A 24,240-nucleotide genomic window follows, 5' to 3' on the forward strand; every position below is an offset into this window, starting at 1 on the left:
AAACTAATATTTACTGGATGCTAACTTTCTTCTCTGGTCAACACACACTGAAATAAACTCCACCAACATCTGGCACACATTATATCTGACACTACAGTTGCATATAAAGTGCATTAAAAGCGGCACCGTTATGAAAATAAACACTTAGCGACCAATCAGAGTCCTTTCAGTGTCTGCTGGTAGAATCAGCTGAAGGTAGAAAACTGGTTAAAACAAGCCAACAGGCAGAAAAACTGTCTGTGGAAAATATTCTGCTGCCTCACCGATAAATAAACCAACAGTGATCATATCAGAGTTAATCCAAACGAGGAGTCTATGCCTGTAAATCATTCCAGACCGGACTGTCAATCAAGCAGTTCCGCCCCCTGATCTCGCAAAATTTTAACGTTCTATAAAAAAAAATCAATATTGATTATTTTAAGATCGGCCACCTGATCTCTCATTTTGAACATGAAAACTAACGAAAAAAAATTATACACAGTCTATGCACCGTACTCTGTTTGGCTCCACACTTGCTAATGACCACTTCCGGTCTCAGAAAATGAAAATTTTTCGTTTCTGTCTCTTCCTGATTTTGCTTTTTTTGTTATTATAAGTATAAAATGACCATCAAGCATTTTTAAAATTTCATATATCCCTTTTTGATCATGAAAAGGAAAAACGCCTTGTATTTCTAATATATTTTAATTTTTGCATTTTTAAATGAAAAATTCAGAACGGAAAATCCAATTGCCAGAAAAATACATAGACCCTTTTCCATTTTCCTTTTGTTTTTTCTTTTTATCTTTCCTTTAGTTATTGCTTTGTTCATTTTGCCTTTGCTTTTACTGGATGGACTGAGCTGTCACTCAAATGGCTTTGGTTGGGGCTTTATGACCAGGGTGAGTAGTCAATACCTGAAAAAAAATGGAAAAAGCAAAGGGACAATGGAAAAGCAAAGACAAAATTTACCATTATATTTCCATATTTTTTAATGTACTGTTTAGTTTTTTCAGTTTACTGCTCTTTATATTTACACATTTATTTTCATGTTTTACCAGATTATTTATTTATTCCTCTTTATATTGACATATTTATTTCATTTAAAAAATGATTTATCTTTTATTATGGCACTCCTGTGATTCCATATTGTTGGACCAGTTTAACTCATAATGCAGTTTTCCACTTGCCAAATAGTGACTGCAGCCCCTATATTGTGACTGAAATGTTAGTAACAAATTAAAATGACTTTGTTTAATTATTGAGGGTTATATTGTAAGGTAATACCTCATAGTGTAACTACAAAAGATGATATCTTTATTTTATTTAGAGAATGCTTCATGTTAATGATATTCTAAATCAGAATATTAGACATATGAAACACATACAGCCTCAACATTAAAAGGATTACTTATAATATCACCTATTATTGTCCTAAATACTGGGCCTGGTTACACTATAAACTGCCAACAAATTGTTTTTTTCTTGCAGTGACATAATTGTTTGTTGAAAAAAGCAGTTGTATATGTATAAAAATAACAACTGATATTGCTTTAACATTAAGCTTTGACCCGGAACGCCTGTTATAGTGTTTAGCGGACGGAAACTAAAGGTGACGGACCGGTTTCCTGAGAGCTCTTCCGGGGTCAACAGACGGAGTTTGTTCACGCGTTTTACATGCTTTTTAGTCACTGAATCTCCTGTCGACCTCCACGGTGTGTGTTTTTCGGTGAACGCGGACAGAGAGCGGCTGAGTTATGAACCCGGTCCTCCGGAAGGTAACGAAGCTTTAGTTTTCCCTCGGCTAACTGTTAGCTTACTTCTTTTGTTCGGCTAACTGTTAGCTAACTTCACAGAGGTCACATCGTCCAGCTGTGATTGTGTTCAGAGTTCCTTTCACTGGAACTAAGGGGCCAAGCCCAGCTCCTGAAAAACAAGCCCACAGCATAATCCTTCCTCCACCAAACTTTACACTTGGCACAAGTATCGTTCTCCCGGCAACCTATCACAGTTTTTACTGTGATAGGATGAATTCACTGAGCTCCTGAGAAGGACCCATTCTTTCACTAATGTTTGTAAAAGCAGTCTGCATGCCCAGGTGCTTGATTTTATACACCTGTGGCCATGGACGTGATTGGAACACCTGATTCTAATTATTTGGATGGGTGAGCGACTATTGGGAATATAGTGTATATTTTGACACAATACAAGGTCTTTTCTCTTACTCACATCCCTCTTGTGATTGTGTTTTTTAGTAAATTTAAAGCATTTTTTTCCTAAATATGAGTCATCTGAGAGACAGAATCAGCTTGAGCAGGATTGTTTTGATGTACGCGGATATTAGTGGAGATAAGCAGTAGGATCTGAGTTCTAAACACATTTCAAGATAAATAGAAAGCACAAAGCAACTAACTGATGACATTTTAGCCTGGAAAATGGAAATTTCTGCCTTTTGGATGTACACCTGCCTGTAAAATGTTACTCATGCTGGGTTGCACCAAAAAAACGGCATTTTTAACCAGATTAATTTATGGTTTAACGTTAAATTATCACGTGTTAAAAACCTCTCCATAAACCTCCAAATACATTTTACTCTAAACTTTGATGTTCTAAAACGTTTTAACTCCACCTTAAATTGTAATCCACTATTATTTTTATACATGCACTTGAGGAGGTTTAACTTTAAAAGCAGATTGCTTTTTGAGGGGAATTGAGCAAAAGTAATCAATTTCCTCTGAAGTTCAGGCACAGATGAACCTTCTTTGTCAGCCAGGATAATGAAATAACACGCCACTGCATTGTGATTTCTGTCAGAGTACTCTAGGTAGCATCTACAGGTTTTTCAAATCATGATCATTTCTTGTGCAAAATCCAACAGGAATACTTAAAAAAACACTCAGAACTTGTGTGCTTGTAAACACATTTATTGTCATTCTGTTTGGAAAGAACGCAATTGCAATGTGCCATGAAAAAGATGATTACAGCCCGTTTTTAATCACTGTATACTTCAGATACTGTATTAAAGCTACGTAATAGTAGTGTGACTAACAGTTGGTGGACAGATTAGCTGGACTGTGTTCACAACGGGCAACATTTTTAGACTTATATTGATTAAGAAAGCGGCTGCTCATGTTGTTCTGTCTTGTCCAGTTGCAGGTGTGTGTCACACAACAGGCGCTGGTGTTAAATCAAGCATTTACATCATGCAGGTGAGCCTTTGCAGAAGCTTTTAATTCCTCTGTGGTAGAATGGTTCAGTGAACGGTGGATAAAATAAGTCCACACACCCGGTTCAAATGGCAGGTTTTTGTGCTGTGCAATAATGAAACAAAGATGATCACGTTAAAACTGTGATCTACAAGTTCAAGGTGATAAAAGTTCAGATCTAAATCTGTACCCAGATATCTAGTCAATCTGACATTAGTTAGAATGTGTTTGCAAGGAAGAATGGCAACATTTTGCAACGTAACCAAGTTATTATACAATTGTTTTCCCCTTTCATTTATAGGTTGCAATTTCACAATAAAAGTGGAAAAGTTTAATGGTTTAAATTCCTTTTTTTCTTTTCTTTTTTTAACAAAATGGGGTGTGTGCACTTTTTCTATCCTCTGTATGCAGTGACAACATTTGTAACTGCTGGGATTTGGAAGCAACAACAATGAAGCATAGCAAGACGATCAAAGTGTTTTCTGAAAGATTGGAAACGAGCCAGATCATCTACACTACCTCATGTGGTCGTAAAACTAAAGTGAGGTCATGTAAAATACCCCTCGACACAAAAGCACTTTCCCCACATTAGCAAGAAGTTTAGCAGGTTGTCTACAAAATATATTTAGCTCCAAACTTACCCCGCAGTGCTGCTGCATTCTCGGGTACAACGGTTACATTACTATGAGTGCAAAAGATCCAAAGATCCTCTGATCGTACCATCCTATAAGATGCAGCTCTGCATGTAGAGGAACATTTAAACTGATCTTCTGTTCAGTTGGTTGCAGATTCTTTATTTTTCCAAACAGCTGACTAATTCTTCTTCTTTCTTTTTATGTTTAAAGTTCCACGCCGTCCATCCGGCATCCTGTTTGGTGTAAGTATTGAAAGACTTGTATGACTATAAAACACTGGTCCTGTACATAAATGATGGCGCTCTGCTCCAGATTACGTCTTTGAATGCTTTACTTTTCCCTTCAGGCACGGCTTCTGCAAATGAGCGACAGTACAGAAGCATGCCGACCCACGGGATCGGAAGATGGAGGCATCTTATAATTAAACAAGCGGTAAAAGTCTCACACTAGAAGTATCATAAATGCAGCAAATCCTGCCTCTTATGGGATAACTTGTGCGTTTATAAATGCGGGCCCTATTTTCATGGTTGTAAATCATTAACAGGAACAAAAACGGCTTGAATTGGTTCAGTATTTAGTGAGAACGCTCTGACAGACGACCTTGAAATGGCTGCAATGTAAACAAGTTCTTTGTACATTCACTGCATTACTGAGAGCGTTTCTGCTCCACTCTGCAGCAGCTGCTCTGTTTTTGTGGAAATGTTTTTCTTCAGTGCAGGTTTTTTTCTTGTCTCTGATGTGCAGTAGTCTTTGGGTAAAAGTGGTCACTGCAGACTGGTTGATCTCCAAGGACTGGATTAGTTTGATCCTGTTGTAGCACAACTAGAGGTCCTGCTGCAGACTGTCAAAAAACCAAACCTGTCTCAAGTGGGTCACTTTTTAAAAATGATTTGTTTTGTAAATATTGGATACATCAAATTCAAATTTCACAAGTCACTATATTTTGTGCTGTTAAGATTTCAGGCAGATTGGACGGGGTTGAGCCCAAAAAACTGATGACTTGCGGCTGTCAGGCCTTCCAGGATGTGTCATCTGGACAAAAGGCTTTAATAACTGACCTGACTGTTTGTGTGTTCTGTTCCAGCCAAAGAAAAAGAGAGACAAACCGCAGATGAAGCCCATCCTCCCTGCCACCAACACGGCATACGGCTCTCTGAATGTGAAACTGTCGGGCTACGACATGACGCTGGTGGAGCACTACACCCAGTACATCCACAACCTCTGCAACCAGCTCGGCATCAAAGTGGCAGAAAGGTGAGGACAGGATGTGAGCTTCTATCGGGTTCACAGAGATGAAACTACTGCAGTCCAAACACTCCCTTCATGGAGATACTGTTCAACTTTCTGACAGTTTAAGAGGCTGCTGTTTGCCGTGCTGATGAACTGCATCACATTTGGAGCGTTTGTTATTTAGCTTGTCGTCATCGGTGTAAATTTAGCTTCATGATGGTTTCAGTACAAGCTTAGTTCTGCGTATGTTCGTGACATTTGTTCAGATCCGAGTCATTTTGGCCTCATTGGAGACGATAGGGAGTTAAAAAGTTTGTTTGGGATGTTTCATTGTCCCTTAATGTGCTTTATTGGGGCTGGTACATGTTGGTGAGCACGTTTGAGCCAGTAGTCCCCAGGAATTATAAATTCAGTGTAGACCTGTGGGGGTCGACACCAATTAACAGTAAACAAAGATTAATTACCAATATTTGCAGTTGGTGTCAATTAAATGACAACTTGTTTGGTTTTCACGCCCCATTTGTGAGCAGTAAGATGAGGAGGACATCGTTCAACCACCACAGCCAAAGTAGCACATTTGTAATTTTCTTTGCAAAAAATTACAGTAATTCCAAAAAAATCTGAATAGAAGATCCAGTAAATGGTTGAGCCCTATTGACCAGTCAGAAATAAACACCTCTAGTCCCTGCTGCTCCGTCATTCATGCACTTTCTGAGCCGTTTTGCTCGTTACTTTTGTCACTGCAGCACTAAAAGGCATCGTGAAACATTCTGATGCACATGAATAATAAACTAATTAAGGACAACACCAGAGGAAGCAAAATGAAGATCTAGTCTGGAGTACTGGTTGGACAAAATAGTAGAAACATCAGTCAGTAGTAGAACATTCTAACCTTCACAGAGAGAATTTACTGCAGGGCTGCTGCTTTCAGCTGCATTAGTTTGAAAATTCTTTATTTGATCAGGAAATGAGGTGTTAGAGAGATGTGTGAATAGTGTTTTGGTTTTGTTTTTTTAAATAAAAACTATTTGTTGAGAGGATCTGTGTTAGCTCAGATTCAGGTATGACAGGTGGATTATACAGCGACTAAACCAACACTATGTATGTTTACAATGAGAAAGAATGTAGTATGCAGAATTCATCTAAAGAGATCCATTTGTGATGAGCTGAAATGAGAGAATTTACTAATGACACGAGATGTAACATTTACTGTTTTATTACTCTTAATTACAAATGAAACAGTTTATTTTAAAATGCTGTATTTGCATGAGCATAAGCTTGTTCAGGTTTTCCCCTTCATATTCCCCAGTTTCCACACTTTAATGATTTCATTTCAGCACCTAAACCATCATCTAGTAAAACTCTTAAAATGTATCCAAACATGGATCAAAGTGATTAAACTGCTGGTTACATGTTTACTTTCAGAAAATGCACAGAAACATAAAAGAGCTTTTCCATTTGTCCCCACCAATAAATGCATAAATGTCAAAAGATAAGCTGTGTAATAAAACAATAATGAATTCATTTCTCCTTGTTATCGTAGCATGTTTTCATCGCTGCTCTCTCTCTCTCTCTCTCCATACAGCTACGCTTTGCCAACAAAGACCACCGAGGTCATGCTGATGCAGGAGAAAGGCACCAAGATGTACATTGATTCCGTCTTAAAGACTCACGAGAGAGTCATCCAGGTAAAACTCCCTTTATTATCTACTGTAAATGTCCTTTATTGCAGGTTTTGCTTCCGTCCTGATAGTTGAGTTGTTGTTGTTTTTCCAGGTGAACAGGCTCAGCACTGCACTGTGTCCCGTCTTCATGGATGTTCTGCTGAAGAATCAACCAGAGGGAGTCCAGCTGTCTGTGAAGGAGGTGAGAGCAGCCGATACCAAGTCACACACCAGCACAGTTATTGTAATCCCTGCATAGATTCAACAGAATACAAGTTTAAGTGTGCTGTTATTGATAAATACTTGGTCTGTAGCACTAAAGTAGCAGACAGATGTGCAATTAAGTTTGTCAGTGTTGAATCAGATTATAGTCTACCAACAAATTATTTGCTGACATGTTTACAGTTCTTTGCTTCTTTCTCTCTTCTAGCTGCGGTTAACACACTAACTTCTCACATGACGGTCTATTTTAGTGGTGCATTCCCCTTAGCTAGTGAGAGTTTTTTAGTTGTTGCAGCAATAAAATGTAATTTTTTAGCAATGCGAGTTACAAATTTACTCCCAATTGATGCCTTTTTAACATGTAGTTGCTCCGTTTCAGTCACTACTTCATACTTGTTCTGATGTCTCACAATAGAAACAGAGGAATCTGTAGCACAGACATGAGGGAAGCGTTCTACAGCAGCAGAATGCAAACACTGGCTTCTCACTCAAAAATGAGCCCATTCGTACCTCTGAAAAAACCTGGCCATGTGGGAACTGCAAACAATAAGAGGCAACGCAAGAGAGAGCTTGAAGAGGAGCTAAGAACTAAAATCTGACCAGTGAGCGGTCAGCAGAGGGAGCTCTAAGGATGAGTTGTTTTAACCCTCCTGTTGTCTTCATTTATGGGCACCAAAAAATCCCCAAATTTCTGAAAATTTACAGAACTTTCAGGAAGAAAATTCCAATAATTCTTAAAAAAAAATCCCCCAAATTTGGCAAGAAAATTCTATTTTCTTTAACATTCACAAAAAACACTATTTTTTTGTGTGTGTGAATATTTTTAAAGAAACATTTCTTTTTTCTACCAGAACATTTCCTGAAAGTGTTGAACATGTGGACATCAGAAGTTTCACTGTGAAAATATTTTTTTTTCCCACATTTTCAAACTTCTAAACGGGTCCATTTTGACCCACAGGATGACACGAGGGTTAAAAAAACAGCAAATACCTGGACTCTGTTCATGCTTCTTATGTTATATTTAGTTTAATTGTACTGACACATATCTGATGTGAGACTGGTCACTTTTGTTTGACCATCATTCACACCATGAGTCAGAGTAAATACCTGAAGCTCCTCACCAGTTAGAACAGAGGAAACCTGGCATGAGAGGGGAAATTTCTTGGGAAAAACACCAAGAAGCATTATTAGAATGATTGTTAAAATCCCTAATGTTACATATTCTGTTTACACTGACAATCTGTAACCCTACAGCAAAAACAGAACAAAGCACTTCATTCCAGTCATAACTCACGTCTGTCCTCCATCTCTTTCAGCACACTGAGGCTGATTTCCATTCACGGTTTAAGGCACGTCCAGAGCTGGAGGGGCTCATGGCTCAGATCAACCAATAGGACCTTTTCAAGTGCGACTCATTTCTAAAACTCTACGCGACACCGGCTTTCCACCTCGTTAGCAAGAAATACCAGTTTGAATTTATTTATTGCCTGAAAAATAACTGCATCCATTTGTAGTTGACATTTCTTTTGTGACCTTTGGAAAATAAAACAACCCGTTTCCCAACCTAAACCGTATTTCTGCTCCTTTATAGTAAATTCAGAGATGCAAACCTGCACACACAAACCAACACCCACCACATATTCAACTACAAGAAACAGCTCAGTTTCAAGCATAAAGTAGGGCTTTCTAGGACTACAGTACTTCAAGATCACAACTCAGGAAAGGAAAAGCATAACCTCTCTAAGCAAAGGCCATGGCACCGAACACAGCTGATTACTACACCACATATGAGGCAACATGTCACAAGCAGTAACAACAGCTAGTAAAGGAAAAAAACACTGACTGTCCATCAAAGTCCTGACTCTACCCAGGAGAAACCATAAAGCACCCAGTAATGCCATAGTTTGCTTAAAATGTTGTGACTGATACTGCAATAACATTTTGAGAGGTATTTTCCTCAAACTAGTAATCCCGAATGCTACATGTTTATACACTGGATTGGACTGAGGAGAATGACTAGTTTAAAGTCTGCAGTTAAAACAGACACAAACTCAGAATAACTAAAAGTTTGTATCTGTCTGCTAAAGCCTGCTATTATTTTTCTGTATCACAATTTTCCAACAAAATACTACCTTATGAGAACAACCACAATCCAACACCACTTTCAGCAACACTTAAATTAAAGCATTCCTAACACCTCTACATGATACCCGACTCTGACAAACACATGAATGTTTGTTCCAGTTAAAAGTTTATACTGCGACTTGTTGATGCTAACATCCAATCACTTTAGCCTATAAATGTTTTACAAGAACTGTAAATTGTTATTGCAATATCAGCTGAGACGTTCCATTGCATAACTGGTCAAGTTATGGTGTTACTGGATTTTATTACATGCTCAGCAAATGATTGCATTATTGGGTGCTAAATGTGATGCATATATGACTTCTGAAGATAAAGAAGTAGTCATACTCAGATCCATCATCAGCAGTATTAACTCTGTCACTTACAGCACCACCTCTGGTTGGATATGCTTCACATCAAATCCAAAATTCCACCAACAGTCTAGAAACAGAAACTGACCTCATTAACACTCAAAAACTGGTTCACCTCAAGGACAAAGCACTGTTCATTTTTGCCGTTTCACTGACATACCTTCCTATATCTAGATACCTCACACTCAAAAATGAGATACCTCCGATATTGAGGATTCATAAACTTGAATGTTCCTCACCTGGTCTTGTGTGGGTTCTCCTGGATTGCTCACATTGTTCATCTGAGTTGTCCCATGTTGATCCACTGAATGCTGGCCTGAGGCAGTCGCTGAACCTGAGAGAAACAAAAGCAAACCAATGGATGGTAGATGCTGAAATTTGATATGCTGCAGTGAATCTATATATAAAGTCTAACAAGTTCTCATGAGTTTAAATTCAAGACTGGAAATAGGAGTTATTCAGCACACAGCTTCCACATCATGTTTGTGTGAAATTGATATTGGAGCAGGACTGGCTTCCAAATCCTGCTTGTAGGACCACCTCTTGAAATCAGAAGTTTAATGAACATAAAGAAAATTTACAGTTTAGTCAGTGAATTTGAAACAAGCTTGTAGTATTTGCTTGTTGCATTTGCACATCCTGAATTCTACACAGTGAAAGACAAACAATTGAACTGTAGGAGAAAGAGGACCTTTAAATCATTCTGCGATGTCTGTATTTAATTATTCTTAAGTTTGAGTATCTTACCCGTTTCTGGGGTTTTGGTCTGGATGTCAAAAGCCACAGGACCACTGATGGTGAAGCCAAGGTAAAAGGAAACCTGCCGTCGTCTCCAGAGGCTGTTTCTCCGATTGGCATCCACCGCAATCTCCTTGCCATCAACAGCTGCATACACTCTGTAGTTTCGTACCACTCCTTCAACTCTAACTAGGCGTTCCTGGACGCTGGGGTTTCTGAAAATACTCTCATTGCTCCAGACATTGCTTCCATTTGGTGTTTCCTCACTTTGCATCAATTGTTCTCTGTGAACAATTCTGTTCAGATCTTGACCTTGTCCAATGAAAAACAGAGGGAGAAGGTACCTTGACCGAAAGTACTTCTTATACACATCTTCATAGGAGTTGTGCATCAGGTCAATCAGCTGGTTCAGATCAATGACACGTCTGTCTTCATTTTCAGGCCAGCACAAGAGGAGGGCTAACATGTGTAGCTCAGGGGCATCCATTCGGCTCAGGGGAATTTTCTGTCTAAAGTCAGCCAGCATGTTGTTGACTGAATCTGTGCTTGAACTGCTTCTTTTCCACCTTGTAGTTGCCTCTTTAAGCTCTGATTCAGTGTAGTCTCTGACGAGATACGACAGTAGTTCCACGTGTCTCCTGTCAGGCAGGCTTTGTTTAAGCTTCTGGATGAGTATAGCGGCATTTGGATGGATATGACTTGGTGTTGAGTCTCCAACATACTTCCTGTAGCACTCATCAGTGTCCCTAGAAATGTAGTCAGGGTCATCTTTCTCCATGTTGATCTTTGAGTAAGTCAGATACTTCTCAAAAAAATCACCTTTTCTTTCAACCTCATCTCGAAGGCTGTTAATGAGATCATTAAATCTGTAGAGTTTGTTGTCTCCAAGTGCGTCCAGGACATTGCACATTGACTCCTCCTTAGTGAGAACACTTCTCCAAAGTCCATTATGAGGGACCAGTAGGTCATACAGAAGAACGCAGACCTGCAAGTAACCAAACTGCCCTCTGGAGTTAAAAACATACGAGATATTTGCTGCCCCATCTCCTCTCATGTCTTCTCCTTGTTCCTCTTTGGCAAGTTGTTCTTCATGTTTGAAAGCTTCAATGGCCTTTTTGGCCAGTTGCAAAATTTGTCTTGGTGTGGCAGTGGACTTCCAGTTCTTGAGGTGGTTCTTCAGGTGGTTCTTATGGACTTGGCCCAGTGTATCAGCAACAAATGAATTTCTGGGATCTTTCCTTTGCTCTTTTTGCCCACATTTCTGCTAGATTGTAGTTTTTCTGCTCAATGTAAGAGAAACGAGCAAGAGCTTGTGGAAAAAGTGGGTTTTGATCAAATTTCTTTGATGCGACCTTCAAAACTGAGGCACTCTGGGCATTGTTCTTCCTCTTGTCATTGTTCTTCACCTCTTTTGCAATATCTAGAATCAGTCTGGAAAACTTTTCCTCTTTTTCTTTTTCATTCATTTCTCTTTTTGTCAGCATGTCTTTGACAAAACCAAGCAAAAATGAGGGAACTTCGTTTCTGCAAAAATTGTTCAAGAAGTTTCTTGCTGTGTCACTTCTGGTCACACCTCCCTCTGACAACAGTTCTGTATAGTGCTTGGCTAATGCAGGGTGAACCATGCGGACTTTTTTTTCTGATCTTTCATCTTGTTGGAAGGTAATCATGAGGTTACTAAAAGGCTCCATTTGATCATCCAGTGAACCGTCATCTTCATGTTTGAGGAAGTCCAGGCACTGAGATTCGAGGAGATATGAACCTGGAACGTAAGCGTTGAGCAGGGAGAGGAAGGCAGCAAGCTGGTTCTTCCGTGGTCGTTTTGCTTTTCGGACTGTTCTGAACACTGTGCATGCTTTCTTGATGTAGGCTTGAGAGAAGTTAGTTTGCATGATGCTAAAGCCGTGTAACTGGTTGTATTTTTGACCGTACTTTTTTTGAGCTCCTCCATCTTCTCATTAAATTTTTGCTTCTCTGTATCGGAGAGCTCTGTCTTCAGGACGACTTGGTCATTCTGTAGAACTACATCTTTTCTCACGCAGCTGAGTAAAGTCACCACAGGCATACGGGTAACTATTTCCTGTTCAGCAATTGTTTTCATTATGGACTCTTGGAGATCTTCTAATTTCTGCTCGTCATTCACTAACAGAAGAACAGTGTTCTGATGGCCTCGACTGCCTGCTGTGAAAAGGCTCACCACCTGCGTTGCTACATCTGTGATGTCTGAGAGTGAGCCGGTCAGGACAGCACACCTGAAGGTTTTTCGGAAGTCCCACAACAACTGCATGGCCATTGTAGTTCCCCCACATCCTGGCTGGTGGAATAGCTTCACAATGGATATTCCAGGGAGTTTTCTACTTTTCTGAATTTTATCCTTCAGTGTGTCATATCCATCTCGTTTAATGAAAGGAGCTCTATTGGCTTTCGCTTCCACTTCACTAATGTGAAAGTTTAACCACTTAGGTGGGGCCCCTCTGTAAAAGTTGACCTCTGTCTGCTCAATGAGTGTGGGATCCAATGACTGCCCTTCAAACTGATTTGGATGCACAACATCCAACAACGAGAGGGAATCTCCGATTTCATTCCACACATATTTTGCCCCACCTCTAGCAGTGGACAGGGCTGGTCCGTTTGCCATCTGGGACTCTCAGATGGGACCTTGAGAAATGCTAAAAACAGAAGTAGAAGAAAGAAATTAGCGACTTTGGACTTTTCTAAAAGCAAAACAGATCTTAAAGGTCCCATATGGTGAAAATCCATTTTTACTCGTTCAGAGCAAAGATTCCTGTCAGAATCGACAATATCAAACCTTGACCATAGAGAATCCCAGCATAACTTCCTCCTACAGTGTCTGCCTGTCTGAACATAATTTAGGATGATGTCAGCTAGCAGCCACAAGGAATACCTCAGTAGGGGGAGAGGGAGTAAATTTTCCTTCACAGTTGAGGTGTTTTCATATCGCCTGTAGTCCTTCAGGGCTCCACCACCATTATCTGTTTGCTTCTCTTTTCATTTCAGTACAGCTGAACTCTACATACTTCTGCTGTTCAGAACGAGTATGAAACATTGAGTCAAACACAGCCCATTAACTACTCTTTTTATAACTGCATTCTTATCTGACAAATTCACAAAAGACATGAGGTAAAAACAAGAACTGTTGTGAGAAATCGGCAACATTTCCATGCCAAATGACTTCTCAGAGAATCTTAGCAGCAATAGAAGGTCCTGATCTCTCACACTCATGCCTATACCTGTATAGAACAGAGGCAGCAGGCTCAACATATCCAAGGTATCTTTTTGTTATCTGGCTTCACTAAACTTAATCATAGTCAGGATTACTGAATCAGGAGGGAAAGTTGAAAAAAAAAATGTATATGTGAAATCAAAAAAATTAACAGATTTATCAATACTACAAGCAAATTATTCACGTATGAGAAGATCCGACTATAAATAGAAATTGTACATTCTACTAAAAGAATGTACTGCACACACATTAACTTCTGGCATGCTGCAACCCTGCAGTATTAAACAATCAAAGAGAAAACTGAGCATAAAAACATCATTCAAAGCACTAAGTGGGTTGACTCATGTCTTAAAGAGGGCCACACAGCTGTAAGCTTAAACCAATATGACAACTTTACAATAAAATACAGGCTTAAAACAACACAGCTGCAGCAGTCAAAGTCAGGAAGGAAAGTAGCAAAAAACAAACGGCAGACTGTATGAATGAGTAATCAATATCACTGCTTGGATGGAAAATTCACATTCCAAGTCTCGTGTGAATTCCTGTCATGCATCACAAGATTCTACAAATTACAGATAAAGTATATATATATATATGTTCTATGGCCAATTGCATCATGCTGTATAAAATGTGTTCATATCAGACTTCATCTTTTTCTGGGAGGCTGTTCCAAACAGAAGAAGTCCTTGTACAAGATATTTTGAGACACTGATAGTAGAAAATAAACAACTTCATATGAGAGAAATGAGAGAAGTAGTTTGTCTTCTATCTCAAACAATGAACACACGATCTCAATGTGATGCACAATCACAACATCCATCTAGACCGCTGATCGCTGTGAGGGGACTCTTTCCTGCTGCAAACACTGGGATGTGTAAGCCACAGCTTGTGTAAAGACAGAGACTTACAACACTAGTGAAAAGAAAAGATCTCTTACCTTTTTCTTACGATGCGCACGTCTCTGATGTCTTCGTGTAATGCATCAGTAACTAACTGAAAGGTAGTTGGAGTTTTTATAGCCCCGAGCTACACCCAAGCTACGAGGGTAGAATTCCATCAACCTGTAGGATGTCAAAACGTTGAGTATGTTTAGCCTATAGGAGTCATATAGGGGCACAAAAGGGAGGGATTTAGGATGCGTTTCACCATCGTCTCTTATTGTCTTGCAGCAGTATCGTTTACGAGAAATGCTTTAAAGGATTTCCAGGAAATCGTTCATTTCACTTGTGAAGATTGGCAACAAGAGGCCATGCAAGTAATTTACGATAAACATTCGTTGTAACTCAACTGGAAAAAAACAAAAGTCAAAATCCATACGAGTCGTGACAAAATGAAAAATCACCATTTTAATGGTCATCATAGCATTTTAAATTGTCTTTCATCCTCACAATGAAACCTAACAATGCCTCTGTTCACCTACTCCGTTTATTCCAGCGGTTACAGAAACCTGTCAGTCAGGCTGCACCGCTTCGGATTCAATCTGATACTGATAGAGACTGAATAGTTTATGGTTGCTAAGTTTCATTTTGAGGAGTAAAAACATCAACGCCATGATGAAACAATACATCATGACCTCTGAGCTACAAACTGCCAACAGGTTTGATGGCATGTTGTCTTTTAAATACACTAAAGTGTAATGTATGAATGTCAAACAATTACATTTTGAATCACCTCTCAAGTTGACAAGTACAGTATTTCCCTTTTATGGACAATTAAAAGCAAATACTTGAAAGTGAACCATTCTGAAAGTGAGAAAAGATGTCTGCAGTACTGAACATGTTTTTATTTGTTTAAAGTTACAGATTTCAAACTATGTGATGCTTCTATTCACTGGAGACCACATATTGCATAAAACATCTAAATTATTACAATAAGTGTAGTGGAGTGAACAATACAATGTTTACCACTGAGATGTAGTTAAGTAGAAAACTAAGGATTACAAATTTGTACTTAGTTACACTGCTCCAGATTTCTTACCCATTTTATCGTCAGTTGTTTTAATTTTCACACACCCCCCACCAAAAAAACTTCAGGCCACACAGCATTGGTTAGCAAATATATTTTAATATATAATATTTATATTCATTTTAGCACAATGACAAACTGGCATAATTTCAGTTCAGTCTCATTTAAATCATGACAAAAAGCCACACCGTTCTATTTGTTTGAGTACTATCGTATCATATTTTGGTGCAGTCATTGCAAAATAAATCCTTAAGTACTTCTTGCCCCATGAGAGGAAAACCTTTAGCAAAAGTTTCTAACAGCGTTGAGCCCATGGCGTCCAACAGGGTGTGAGCTGAATGCAAAAACATCATGGATGTACCGGCACGCCTCGCTGCATTGTTGAGCAGTGTCACCGGGACAGAACTGGATCGCTTCCTCAAATCGAATTCAACTGCGTGCACATCTAACCTACGTGACCACATTTTTTTAAGAGCGTTAAGTCTCGTCTGACACGATGGGCTCGATTGACTCCATGAATGAACCACACCTGCCACTTGCTACACCACTGGAGAACTATGCACTTTACGACATAACAGACGAGCAGATTACGAGAAATAACATCCCACTGACTGGCTGTCGAGGCAGTGACACACAGGGCGACTCTCAGTGGCTTCAACTCAGCAACGTTACATAAATTAAAAGGTTTACATTTATAGTTCTCTTCCAAGTTGCTCTGAAGGCTTCACATCTGTACTAATGGAACAAAACTGTCAATAGTCAAGTTAGCAGCTGAAAACTTCAACTCAAAGCCCCACAAATGCATTTCGGCAAAACTGTCTGCTACTTGAAGGTTAATGTTTCAACCACAGATGTATCCACCATCACTCGTACTAAAATTTGTAGAATACTGACACATGATTAGACTGTTCACGCCTCTGCAAAAACCACCTCTAACCTACAAATCCTTCCATTCTAAATCCAGTTGTTAGATGCCCACAAAACCACACCACAGGAATGTTTTTATAGCCTTATATCAAACCTCTACCTACAGCCACAGATCACACCACTCCAGTTACAATGATCAGATTAGCAATGAGAAAACATCACTTCAAAATAACCCTTGAAATCTGCTAAACACACACGCACCCGTCAGAGAACCTCTGATCTAGCCGCAGACATAAAAGTGACCATGTCAAATCAAGATTGTTCACCACAAACATCAGGAGAAATCGCTAAATGTCAAGCATGTCATGATTTCAAGTTCGTTCACCCCAGCAGCTCGCAACTCAGTCAAGTTGGCACGTTTAGCTGCGTTGTGAAAGCTTGCTTTTATGTGCATGAAATGTAAACTTCTTCCGTCACAATGTAAAGAATAAACTACTTTTGCTGTGCAGCGTGAGAGAAGTGGAAGTACGGGTGGTTAAAAAGCTTGAGGAATTCTCAACTCGCAGTCTTCCTGTGGTGCTTAAAAGCTGGAAAAGAAAAAGCGTTGCTACACAACTTTACGTGATGCAACTGACCGAACATTCAGCATTTCTGACTGCGACACACCTTATAAGAAATGCATCTCAACATTGTACAGCATTCTCGCGCACGTCCCGACACATTCAATATGATGAACTGAAACTAGAAGTGGACGTCTTCACACACCAAAGTATGAACCAACACACTTTGCTTTGCTCGCACCTCTTACTTAAAAACAACTAACAGCTACAAATCTCAAAACTATTCCTCACTACTCTAACCAGCACTCGTTTATTTACCTTCTCACTCCATCACTTCACCCATAAACCCTTTAGCCATTCACTAACTTCAAGCACAAAAGTAGCAACTAAAAGTATGGAGCCTCAAGTGTTAAATATTGAATAGATAAACAGTACACTGTCAGATAAAAACAATAAAACATTGCGTAAAATATATAAAACATGCACCAATAAACTGTAAAGTAATAACTACAAAGTCAGCCTTATTATATGATGTCATTTCTTGATTCCTATTCAAGTTTTTGGGGTTTCATTAGAGGGATGTTTACTTTAAAATAGCCTTTAACCCTCTGAACAACAGGCATGTTTGTCTTCAAAAAATGCCAAAATTACATCATTTATCAGAGCAGTAGAACAAATAAATCAGATTTTCAACTTTCCAACAGCCCTTAAATAAAACTCAACCAAATCTAAGCCTAAAACTAATTGTCGTCAACATCCATTATTTTTTTTTTCAAAAATGCCAGAAAAAAAACTAATTAAAAATCTGATTCCGCAACAAACAAAAGTCTGCCCTCCTTTAGTGACTCCGCTTCCACCAACAGCCATGTGACACAAATTAGCTAATAAGCTAATCAAGTTGTCTGTCACCAATAACTGCTATAGGATTTATCTGGTTTGCTGTTTTTTTTTAACTCAAGCAAAAACCAAAATAATTGTGACTGAACTGACTAGAAGCTGTAAATAAACACCGTCACAGGCACAGTAACTAACCACTTCTCTTATTTAGCTAACCAAGGCTGCTCACGCTACCTGCTTAGCTTACTAAGTACACGTTATTTAGCAGTGTTAGCTACATCTTGGTTAACCGACCACACACTGCTGTGAGCTCTACAGCTGGACAGACAGGTTGCTGTGGAACCTTGTCAGGCTGCATTAAAGGTTAGTTCTGAGTCCATGTTCTCCTTTTATTTAGAACAGCCACTTCTACATTGTTTTTGCTCCAGCAAACATGAGCTAACTGGTTAAATTTGATGGCTAAATGATCTTTGTCAAACAACATTTCTCAAACTATTATTTTAGCCTATTTATTCACATGAGAATTACATTTAATAATTCCTAATTTATTTATTTAATATCGAACACTTTAGCGCTCCATTGTTCCAATGACTGTTGTCAGTTGCCCGTTTTTCCACACAAACTAGTTTTTCTATCAGTATAATTAGAAAATGGACATTCTGGTTGAAAAAAAATCTTCAGGTGAAACTGAAGTCTGTTTTGTTTGTTCCATTACTGTTGTCATCAGACTGGCTTCCATGAATTCGGCATCAACATTTCTTAAATTTGTACATGCACCTACCCAACACTTGATCCTCTTTACATTTCCCGCTCTTGGTGCAACATGCAAGTGACAACACGTCTCTTACGAACAAAATGGCAGATTATGATTTGTGACTGCTTCGTATCTTTTGTCATGATTTGGAAACTCTCTGAATAAAATCGTTTTACAAGCAGTGACCACGACACATCTGATCAAATACGACACAGTAAAACATAATGTTACATATCAGTAAATACAATTAAATGAATATCACTTTTTTTGTTGCTTTTTTTTGTAAAAACCATCAACCAAAGCTGAAACAGCAAAACAATAAATGAAGAGAATAACGTGAATTAGAAAAGTGTCGACGCATGGTCTTCTCAACTAAGCACAATGTTTTCATCCCCTTGATTTGTTTCCAGTTAGTAGAACGAAATCAGGATGCGTAGAAACAACAATATATAGGCATTAAATAAATTAATCAATTTAAAAACAAACACAGTGATACATATTCAAAATACATATTTACAACCTAATAAAATGAAAAAAAACACAGTCTCATCCTTAAGGGAAAATGTTATTTGTTGAGTGAATTTAATTGACTTTAATTCATATTACATGTTGAATACCTTCACACGATGTCTGCCTCTTCACTACCTACTTCACTGATACTCATGTATTGGTTAGAATTATGTATTCACCATAAATACGGATGCATTTTAGTAGGCTTACACTTTTGCAGCATTTACTAAGTTGATATGTACTTGGTACATGGAAATCCAAATTTGACATCATTTGTGACTGATATGTTGATATATTATGTGCCAATGGCTACAGAGGAAAAAGCTAAGCCGAGCCAAACATAATCTGCCAAGGAGCTGTGCCACGTGGAAGTAGACGAATAAGCAGAAACAGGAAAAACAAAAATTGGAGAAAGGGCAAAGCACAGCCAGATTATAATGCCGACAGTGAACGCCCTAATTGATTGTTTTAACTGAAGCATCTAAAACATCAGGCAGTTGGATTTTTGTTAAACTACTTACTTTCAAACTACTAATAAACTACCACACCATTGCTAATGTGAGTCTTAAAATTCTGAAAGAGAGCAAAAAAAAAAAAAAAGTCACTCGGTCACATACATCTAAATTCACAAGTAGCTATTCAAAATACACTTCAAAGAAAAATTGAAATTAAATCGCATGGCCCTAATCCTCCCTCGCTAATATTTTGTACAATAGTGGAAACGCGTGCGAAGATCTGCAAAGAAAAGCCTGGGTTTTGGTTTGAAAGATTACAAAAGCTCTTCGTGGGAATCGGTGGGTGGCAATCCAACATTTATGGCCAATAATCGCATCCCTTTTAACAGTGGGAAAGACCGTTACCCTCAGGTCATAGCAGTAAGTACAACTACCTCCCTTTGCCTGACAAAAAGCTCTTGTTCAGCTCTGTGATGGATGCAGTGGTCCCACTTTTTGTTCATTAGGCTGAAGCTTTAGGAGGGCAGTCACCGCTTCACTTGGGGTTTGGCCAAGCGTGGATGCATCTGGACACCGAGGGAAAAATCCTCCCAGAAATACTTTGACACTGTTGTATGTGAAGACCAGTGCGTATAACGAGATATTTCTAGTTTTTGCTGAGCCTGAAGTTTGCAGACCCCCACAGAAACCAGATTTACAAGTCAGAGTGATGGTGTCTTGCCCAGTTTACGTCTACTTTCTGAGACTCTTTAGGAATCAGCTTCTTGTAAATTTACTGCAACACTACATAAACAAAGCGTTTAAAAGAAGCCCTTCGTCTTAGTTCTAAGGGCAAAAAACTGGTAAATATTGTGGAACAACAGGAGCAAAAAAGCACGGGATCAGATGTTGGCACAAGATGAAAAGTCAGAGGAGTCCCTGAAGTTATTTCAGTTCATCCTGAGTGAGCCGCAAAGCTCTAATTTCATTTCAATCCATCCAAGATACTTTACTCAAAAGGCTAAAAGTCAGGGGATCACCAATAATATCAGGAGTCCTCTCCTGGTGACCATGAACATGTGTGCCCATTTTCCTGTCAGTCAATCCTGTACATTTTGACATATTTCTGTTAAGTACCAACTGGTGGTGAGCTGTGGTTGGTTCAAACCCGACATGCAAAATGTACTTCAAGTTTAATATATAAAGAAAAACAGTGTTAAAGTATTTAAGAGTGGACTGTTCCTTTAACAGCACTATAAAAAGCTTGATCTGGCCTTCATTGATTGGATGCTTTATGCAAAGATGTCCAGTGTTTGCAGACCTCCACATACAATCGCAGGCATTAAAGGACTATTTAATGTTAAGACTTTGTTTGCAGAAGAGCAGAACAAGTTGTACAGTATAGTTGGTCTAAAAGTTTTTCCCCAGTTTCAAACAATTAACACTGGATAACAAGCACTTTTATTCTTTCCTGAAGTGGCACACTTCCAGTTCCTCTTATCAAGTGCCGCTCCGTCCAGCACATGCAAAGTCGACACAAGAACACAAGGATCTTGTCAAACACCCTGACTTGTCACAATAAAAGAGCTGATTTCTTTAGATTAAGCGGTTTGTTGGGAGGATATGTTACAGTGCAGAGTTTTCCTACAGACATAAATGCATAGGATACAAATCAGTCCAACACTACGATATACGTCGAGCAATACAAAAGAAAAAAAAACAGACCACAAAAGCTGTGATCGAAATGAAAGTCTTGCTCATTGGCACTGGGGTCGGAGTGGAGCGTGGTGGTGAGGGATGGAGCAGGGCTGGGTTAGATAACTAGTCATACACTGATAGATTTTTATGCGGTTGCCTCATTGTTTTGAACCTACAGCTTTGAAGACAACAAAGACAGGTGGGAAACGGACCACAGACATTCTGTACACACCAACACTGAAGTCCTTAGCAAATTTCTGAGTAAAAGTAGCATCACTCTCTTGAAAAGTGAGAGGCGTTTTGATTGACTCGGCGTGTGTGGCGGCGCCCGTCTCCGCTTCACACACAATCTCTCACAGTTCTGAAAAAATTTCGGGGTAAACACTAAGTCTGCTAAGGCTTCGTCGCGGGGAATTAAGATACACAGTGTTCAAAAGAGCAATTATTATAGTTTAGTTTCAACAGTCTTGCTAGCTATTGTGTTGGTGCATGGCGGGAATGGCATAGTCAGCAGGTTATGAGCCGTCATGTGCATTAGAGATCATTGTCACAATCTACTTTATGTACAGTTTATTAAAGGATGTCTTATCTTTTTTTCTTTCTGACGTCATTTCCCATCTGGCACTTTGATCTGCATTTGTTTTCCCCTAGAGACATTTACGTGTCCTTCATTCAAAGACAAACACACAATGGTCAGTTATTTTCTGTGCAATAAATGAAATGGCAACAGGGGAATAATTTAAAAAAGTTTTTTAAAATTTAGCAGTCATCTTTTACACAACAGCTTCACACAGAACATATGAGATCCAACATATTCTTTGAAAATATACTTTTTAGTATTCTCTAGTTCAGAGTTTAATTTTTACGCCAATTTGTTCACAGAGAGACACTGACAAGTTTCAGATTTGACGAAATTATGGGGAAAATTTGCACTCGCAGAGTAAGGTCAATGGAGCATAATCTCAATATATTATTTCAACTATAGTTTTTTGTAATATATATTATTTGTATATTTACATCTCTAACCAGCTCATACAAAAGACCTCCACACTAACTGGTCCCCCAGATAAAACTATGGTCAAAGAGCTTCCATAATATAGAAATAACTGTTATAGCTTTCCTATCTAAATATTTTCTCTAAACTCTTGCTTTGACTATGAGCTAAAGGCAAATATTGGCTTTTTCTATGAAAATCAACATTAAGTATCTGTCACTAAAATGTTTCTCCTCTTGAAACATGATATAGTCGTCGAGAACCTCTAGCTGAGGAACAGTGACTGTCCTGTCCTTTAAGTTTGACTTTCTAATACCTCAAGGAAACTGGCAGCTATAATTAACTATCTGAGATTTGAAATAACAGACATTTGGGGAAAGTTCTTTCCTAGAGTTGGATGAGAAAAGTGATAACACTCACGTCTGTGCAATAAATACAAAGATACAGCCAGCAGTATGTATTCATAAAGACTAGAAACAGAGGAAAACGGCTAGCCGGACTCTGCCAAAAGGTAACAAAATCCAATTACCAGCATCTCTACAGGAGCCATACATCCATCAGCTGTACCTGTTTTATCCTGTAGAAGGTCGCAAGGCTGGACACTAACCCAGCTGATACTGGGCAATAGGTCACCAGTCCATCACAGGTAATCCTTTGATGCACAACATAGGTCAAAAGTGACTCAAATCCAATGGAAAATGGGTATCTCCTGACCCACGCTGCGTATGAAAGGATTAACACAAAAAGACACTCAAGTGTGCAGGCTTAAACTTACACCTAGAGCCAAATTAAAACCCAGTTAACCAGCCATGCATGTTTTTGAGCTGTGGGAAGAAACCAGAGAAACTCTGCAGGATCTCATCCATGTAACTTGTACAAAAATCAGAACCCAAAAAGAAGCCATGCTAGCTTTTCTCCCTCGTGTCTCCAGTCTTTATGCTAACGCTAACCTTCTGACATGAGTGTGGCATCACAACTATTCCTTTCACATTACAAGAACGCCTGGACAATTATGCAGATACACACTAAACCAAGCTCTGTCACAGGAATGAATCATGGAAATGTGTCAGATTTAGTTAGTTTCATTTCTTTTTACTACATATGTAATAACTTCAGCTGCGGCTTAGTTTTTAAAATAGTTTTGATAATGCAAAATATGTATTTACATATTTTAGTTTCATTTTATGTCCAGACAGTAGTTTAATAGTTTGCAGATGATTAGTTTTGATATTTTGCATGCTCAAGTGAAAAATAAGAAACATTTAAATGCGGTTGAATTGTGTTAGTCATAGTTATGTTTCACTGTACATGTCTACACGTCCTAATTGCTTCCACGAGCTTTTTCAGAATTTCTGAAAAATAAAAATTTGCCAATTAGTTTTGGTGTTTAGTGTTGGAGGCAGGGTTTAGAACTTCTGCTTCCTCATGGGTGGATTGGACAACCTTTACTGACATGCGCACACACACACACGGATGGCTGCATAAACACAGTATCACAGATTACACTCATTCTGAAGTGACCCACTCTGAATCGAGGGTAGACTTTGGCTCTCTCTCTCCCCTCACACACAAACTGTCGGTCCGTCTCCAGATTTCTTCTCGTCATGTCTTTTTTTTTTTCTGCAGCTCCCATGTCCCCTCCGCTTGGGAAGAGGCTGCATCGCTACGATCTGATTGGTTGCTTTGTCGGTGGCTGACGGTGGGGGTGGGGGAGAGTGTGTGTGAGAGGGGTGAGGCGGAGGAGTGACGGGGTTGGTCAGAAATGGGTGGTCGGTTGATTGGAGTGCCAGGAGTGAAGAAATCAAGGTGCAAAGATCAGAGCTGGCGATAGCGACTTCACACTTTTTTAGGGGGCGGGGCCAATTTGATGATCTCATCTTCAGAGGGCTGGCGGATGATGTCTGTGTGTTTTTTTTTTTAAACCACAGGGGAGGATTTGGGGTGGGGTGTTAGAAAGACAGGGGTGGGGTGGAGAGACAGAGAGATCATAAGAAACAAGTTTTAAACAATGAGTGAAAGCCAGTATGTAACATTATTAGCTGTAGCTCCTTCTCCCACTAAAAATCTGTTATGTTAGCCAAAGCTCAAAATATCTGGCATGCAACTTGAAGAAAGTTGGAACCTAGAAAAATATCATCAAACCCAACTTTTGATCACTTTTACAGCCTGCATTTTTCTTGCTTTACCCATCAATGTATTGACATTCAG

General features: G+C 39.1%; 3 protein-coding genes across 4 annotated transcripts in view; 1 reads left to right on the plus strand and 2 right to left on the minus strand.

Annotated features, from left to right (window-relative positions):
* The first annotated feature begins 1,581 nt into the window (after positions 1 to 1,581).
* On the plus strand, positions 1,582 to 8,505 carry mrpl48 (mitochondrial ribosomal protein L48). The gene is made up of 8 exons (XM_022222348.2): positions 1,582 to 1,757; positions 3,130 to 3,188; positions 4,031 to 4,062; positions 4,167 to 4,252; positions 4,905 to 5,074; positions 6,636 to 6,738; positions 6,827 to 6,916; positions 8,253 to 8,505. The coding sequence occupies exons 1-8, from the start codon at positions 1,737 to 1,739 to the stop codon at positions 8,328 to 8,330; spliced, it is 639 nt and encodes a 212-aa protein (XP_022078040.1). The 5' UTR covers positions 1,582 to 1,736; the 3' UTR covers positions 8,331 to 8,505.
* Positions 8,506 to 11,725: 3,220 nt separating this feature from the next.
* Positions 11,726 to 15,367, minus strand: LOC110946082 (sterile alpha motif domain-containing protein 9-like). The gene has a single exon (XM_051943800.1). The coding sequence runs from the start codon at positions 12,805 to 12,807 to the stop codon at positions 11,836 to 11,838; it is 972 nt and encodes a 323-aa protein (XP_051799760.1). The 5' UTR covers positions 12,808 to 15,367; the 3' UTR covers positions 11,726 to 11,835.
* A 90-nt stretch (positions 15,368 to 15,457) lies between these two features.
* Positions 15,458 to 24,240, minus strand: part of LOC110967752 (proliferation and apoptosis adaptor protein 15) — an 81,256-nt gene continuing 72,473 nt past the window's right edge. For both annotated transcript variants that reach the window (XM_051943809.1, XM_022217450.2), the window contains exon 4: positions 15,458 to 23,933. In XM_051943809.1, coding sequence (XP_051799769.1) covers positions 23,869 to 23,933 — 65 coding nt within the window. In that variant the 3' untranslated portion in view covers positions 15,458 to 23,868. The remainder of the gene's footprint in view (positions 23,934 to 24,240) is intronic.

The sequence above is a fragment of the Acanthochromis polyacanthus genome, chromosome 23, assembly GCF_021347895.1.
Source record: "Acanthochromis polyacanthus isolate Apoly-LR-REF ecotype Palm Island chromosome 23, KAUST_Apoly_ChrSc, whole genome shotgun sequence".
NCBI lineage: Eukaryota > Metazoa > Chordata > Actinopteri > Pomacentridae > Acanthochromis > Acanthochromis polyacanthus.

What these genes read in the sequence shown, in the direction of transcription:
- mrpl48 (XM_022222348.2), top strand. Translation starts at nt 1,737, where the DNA reads ATGAACCCGGTCCTCCGGAAG. An exon ending in GGCATCAAAGTGGCAGAAAG is followed by an intron (nt 5,075 to 6,635) that starts GTGAGGACAGGA and finishes CTCTCCATACAG; the next exon opens with CTACGCTTTGCCAACAAAGA. An exon ending in CTCACGAGAGAGTCATCCAG is followed by an intron (nt 6,739 to 6,826) that starts GTAAAACTCCCT and finishes TTGTTTTTCCAG; the next exon opens with GTGAACAGGCTCAGCACTGC.
- LOC110946082 (XM_051943800.1), bottom strand. Translation starts at nt 12,807, where the DNA reads ATGGCAAACGGACCAGCCCTGTCCACTGCTAGAGGTGGGGCAAAATAT.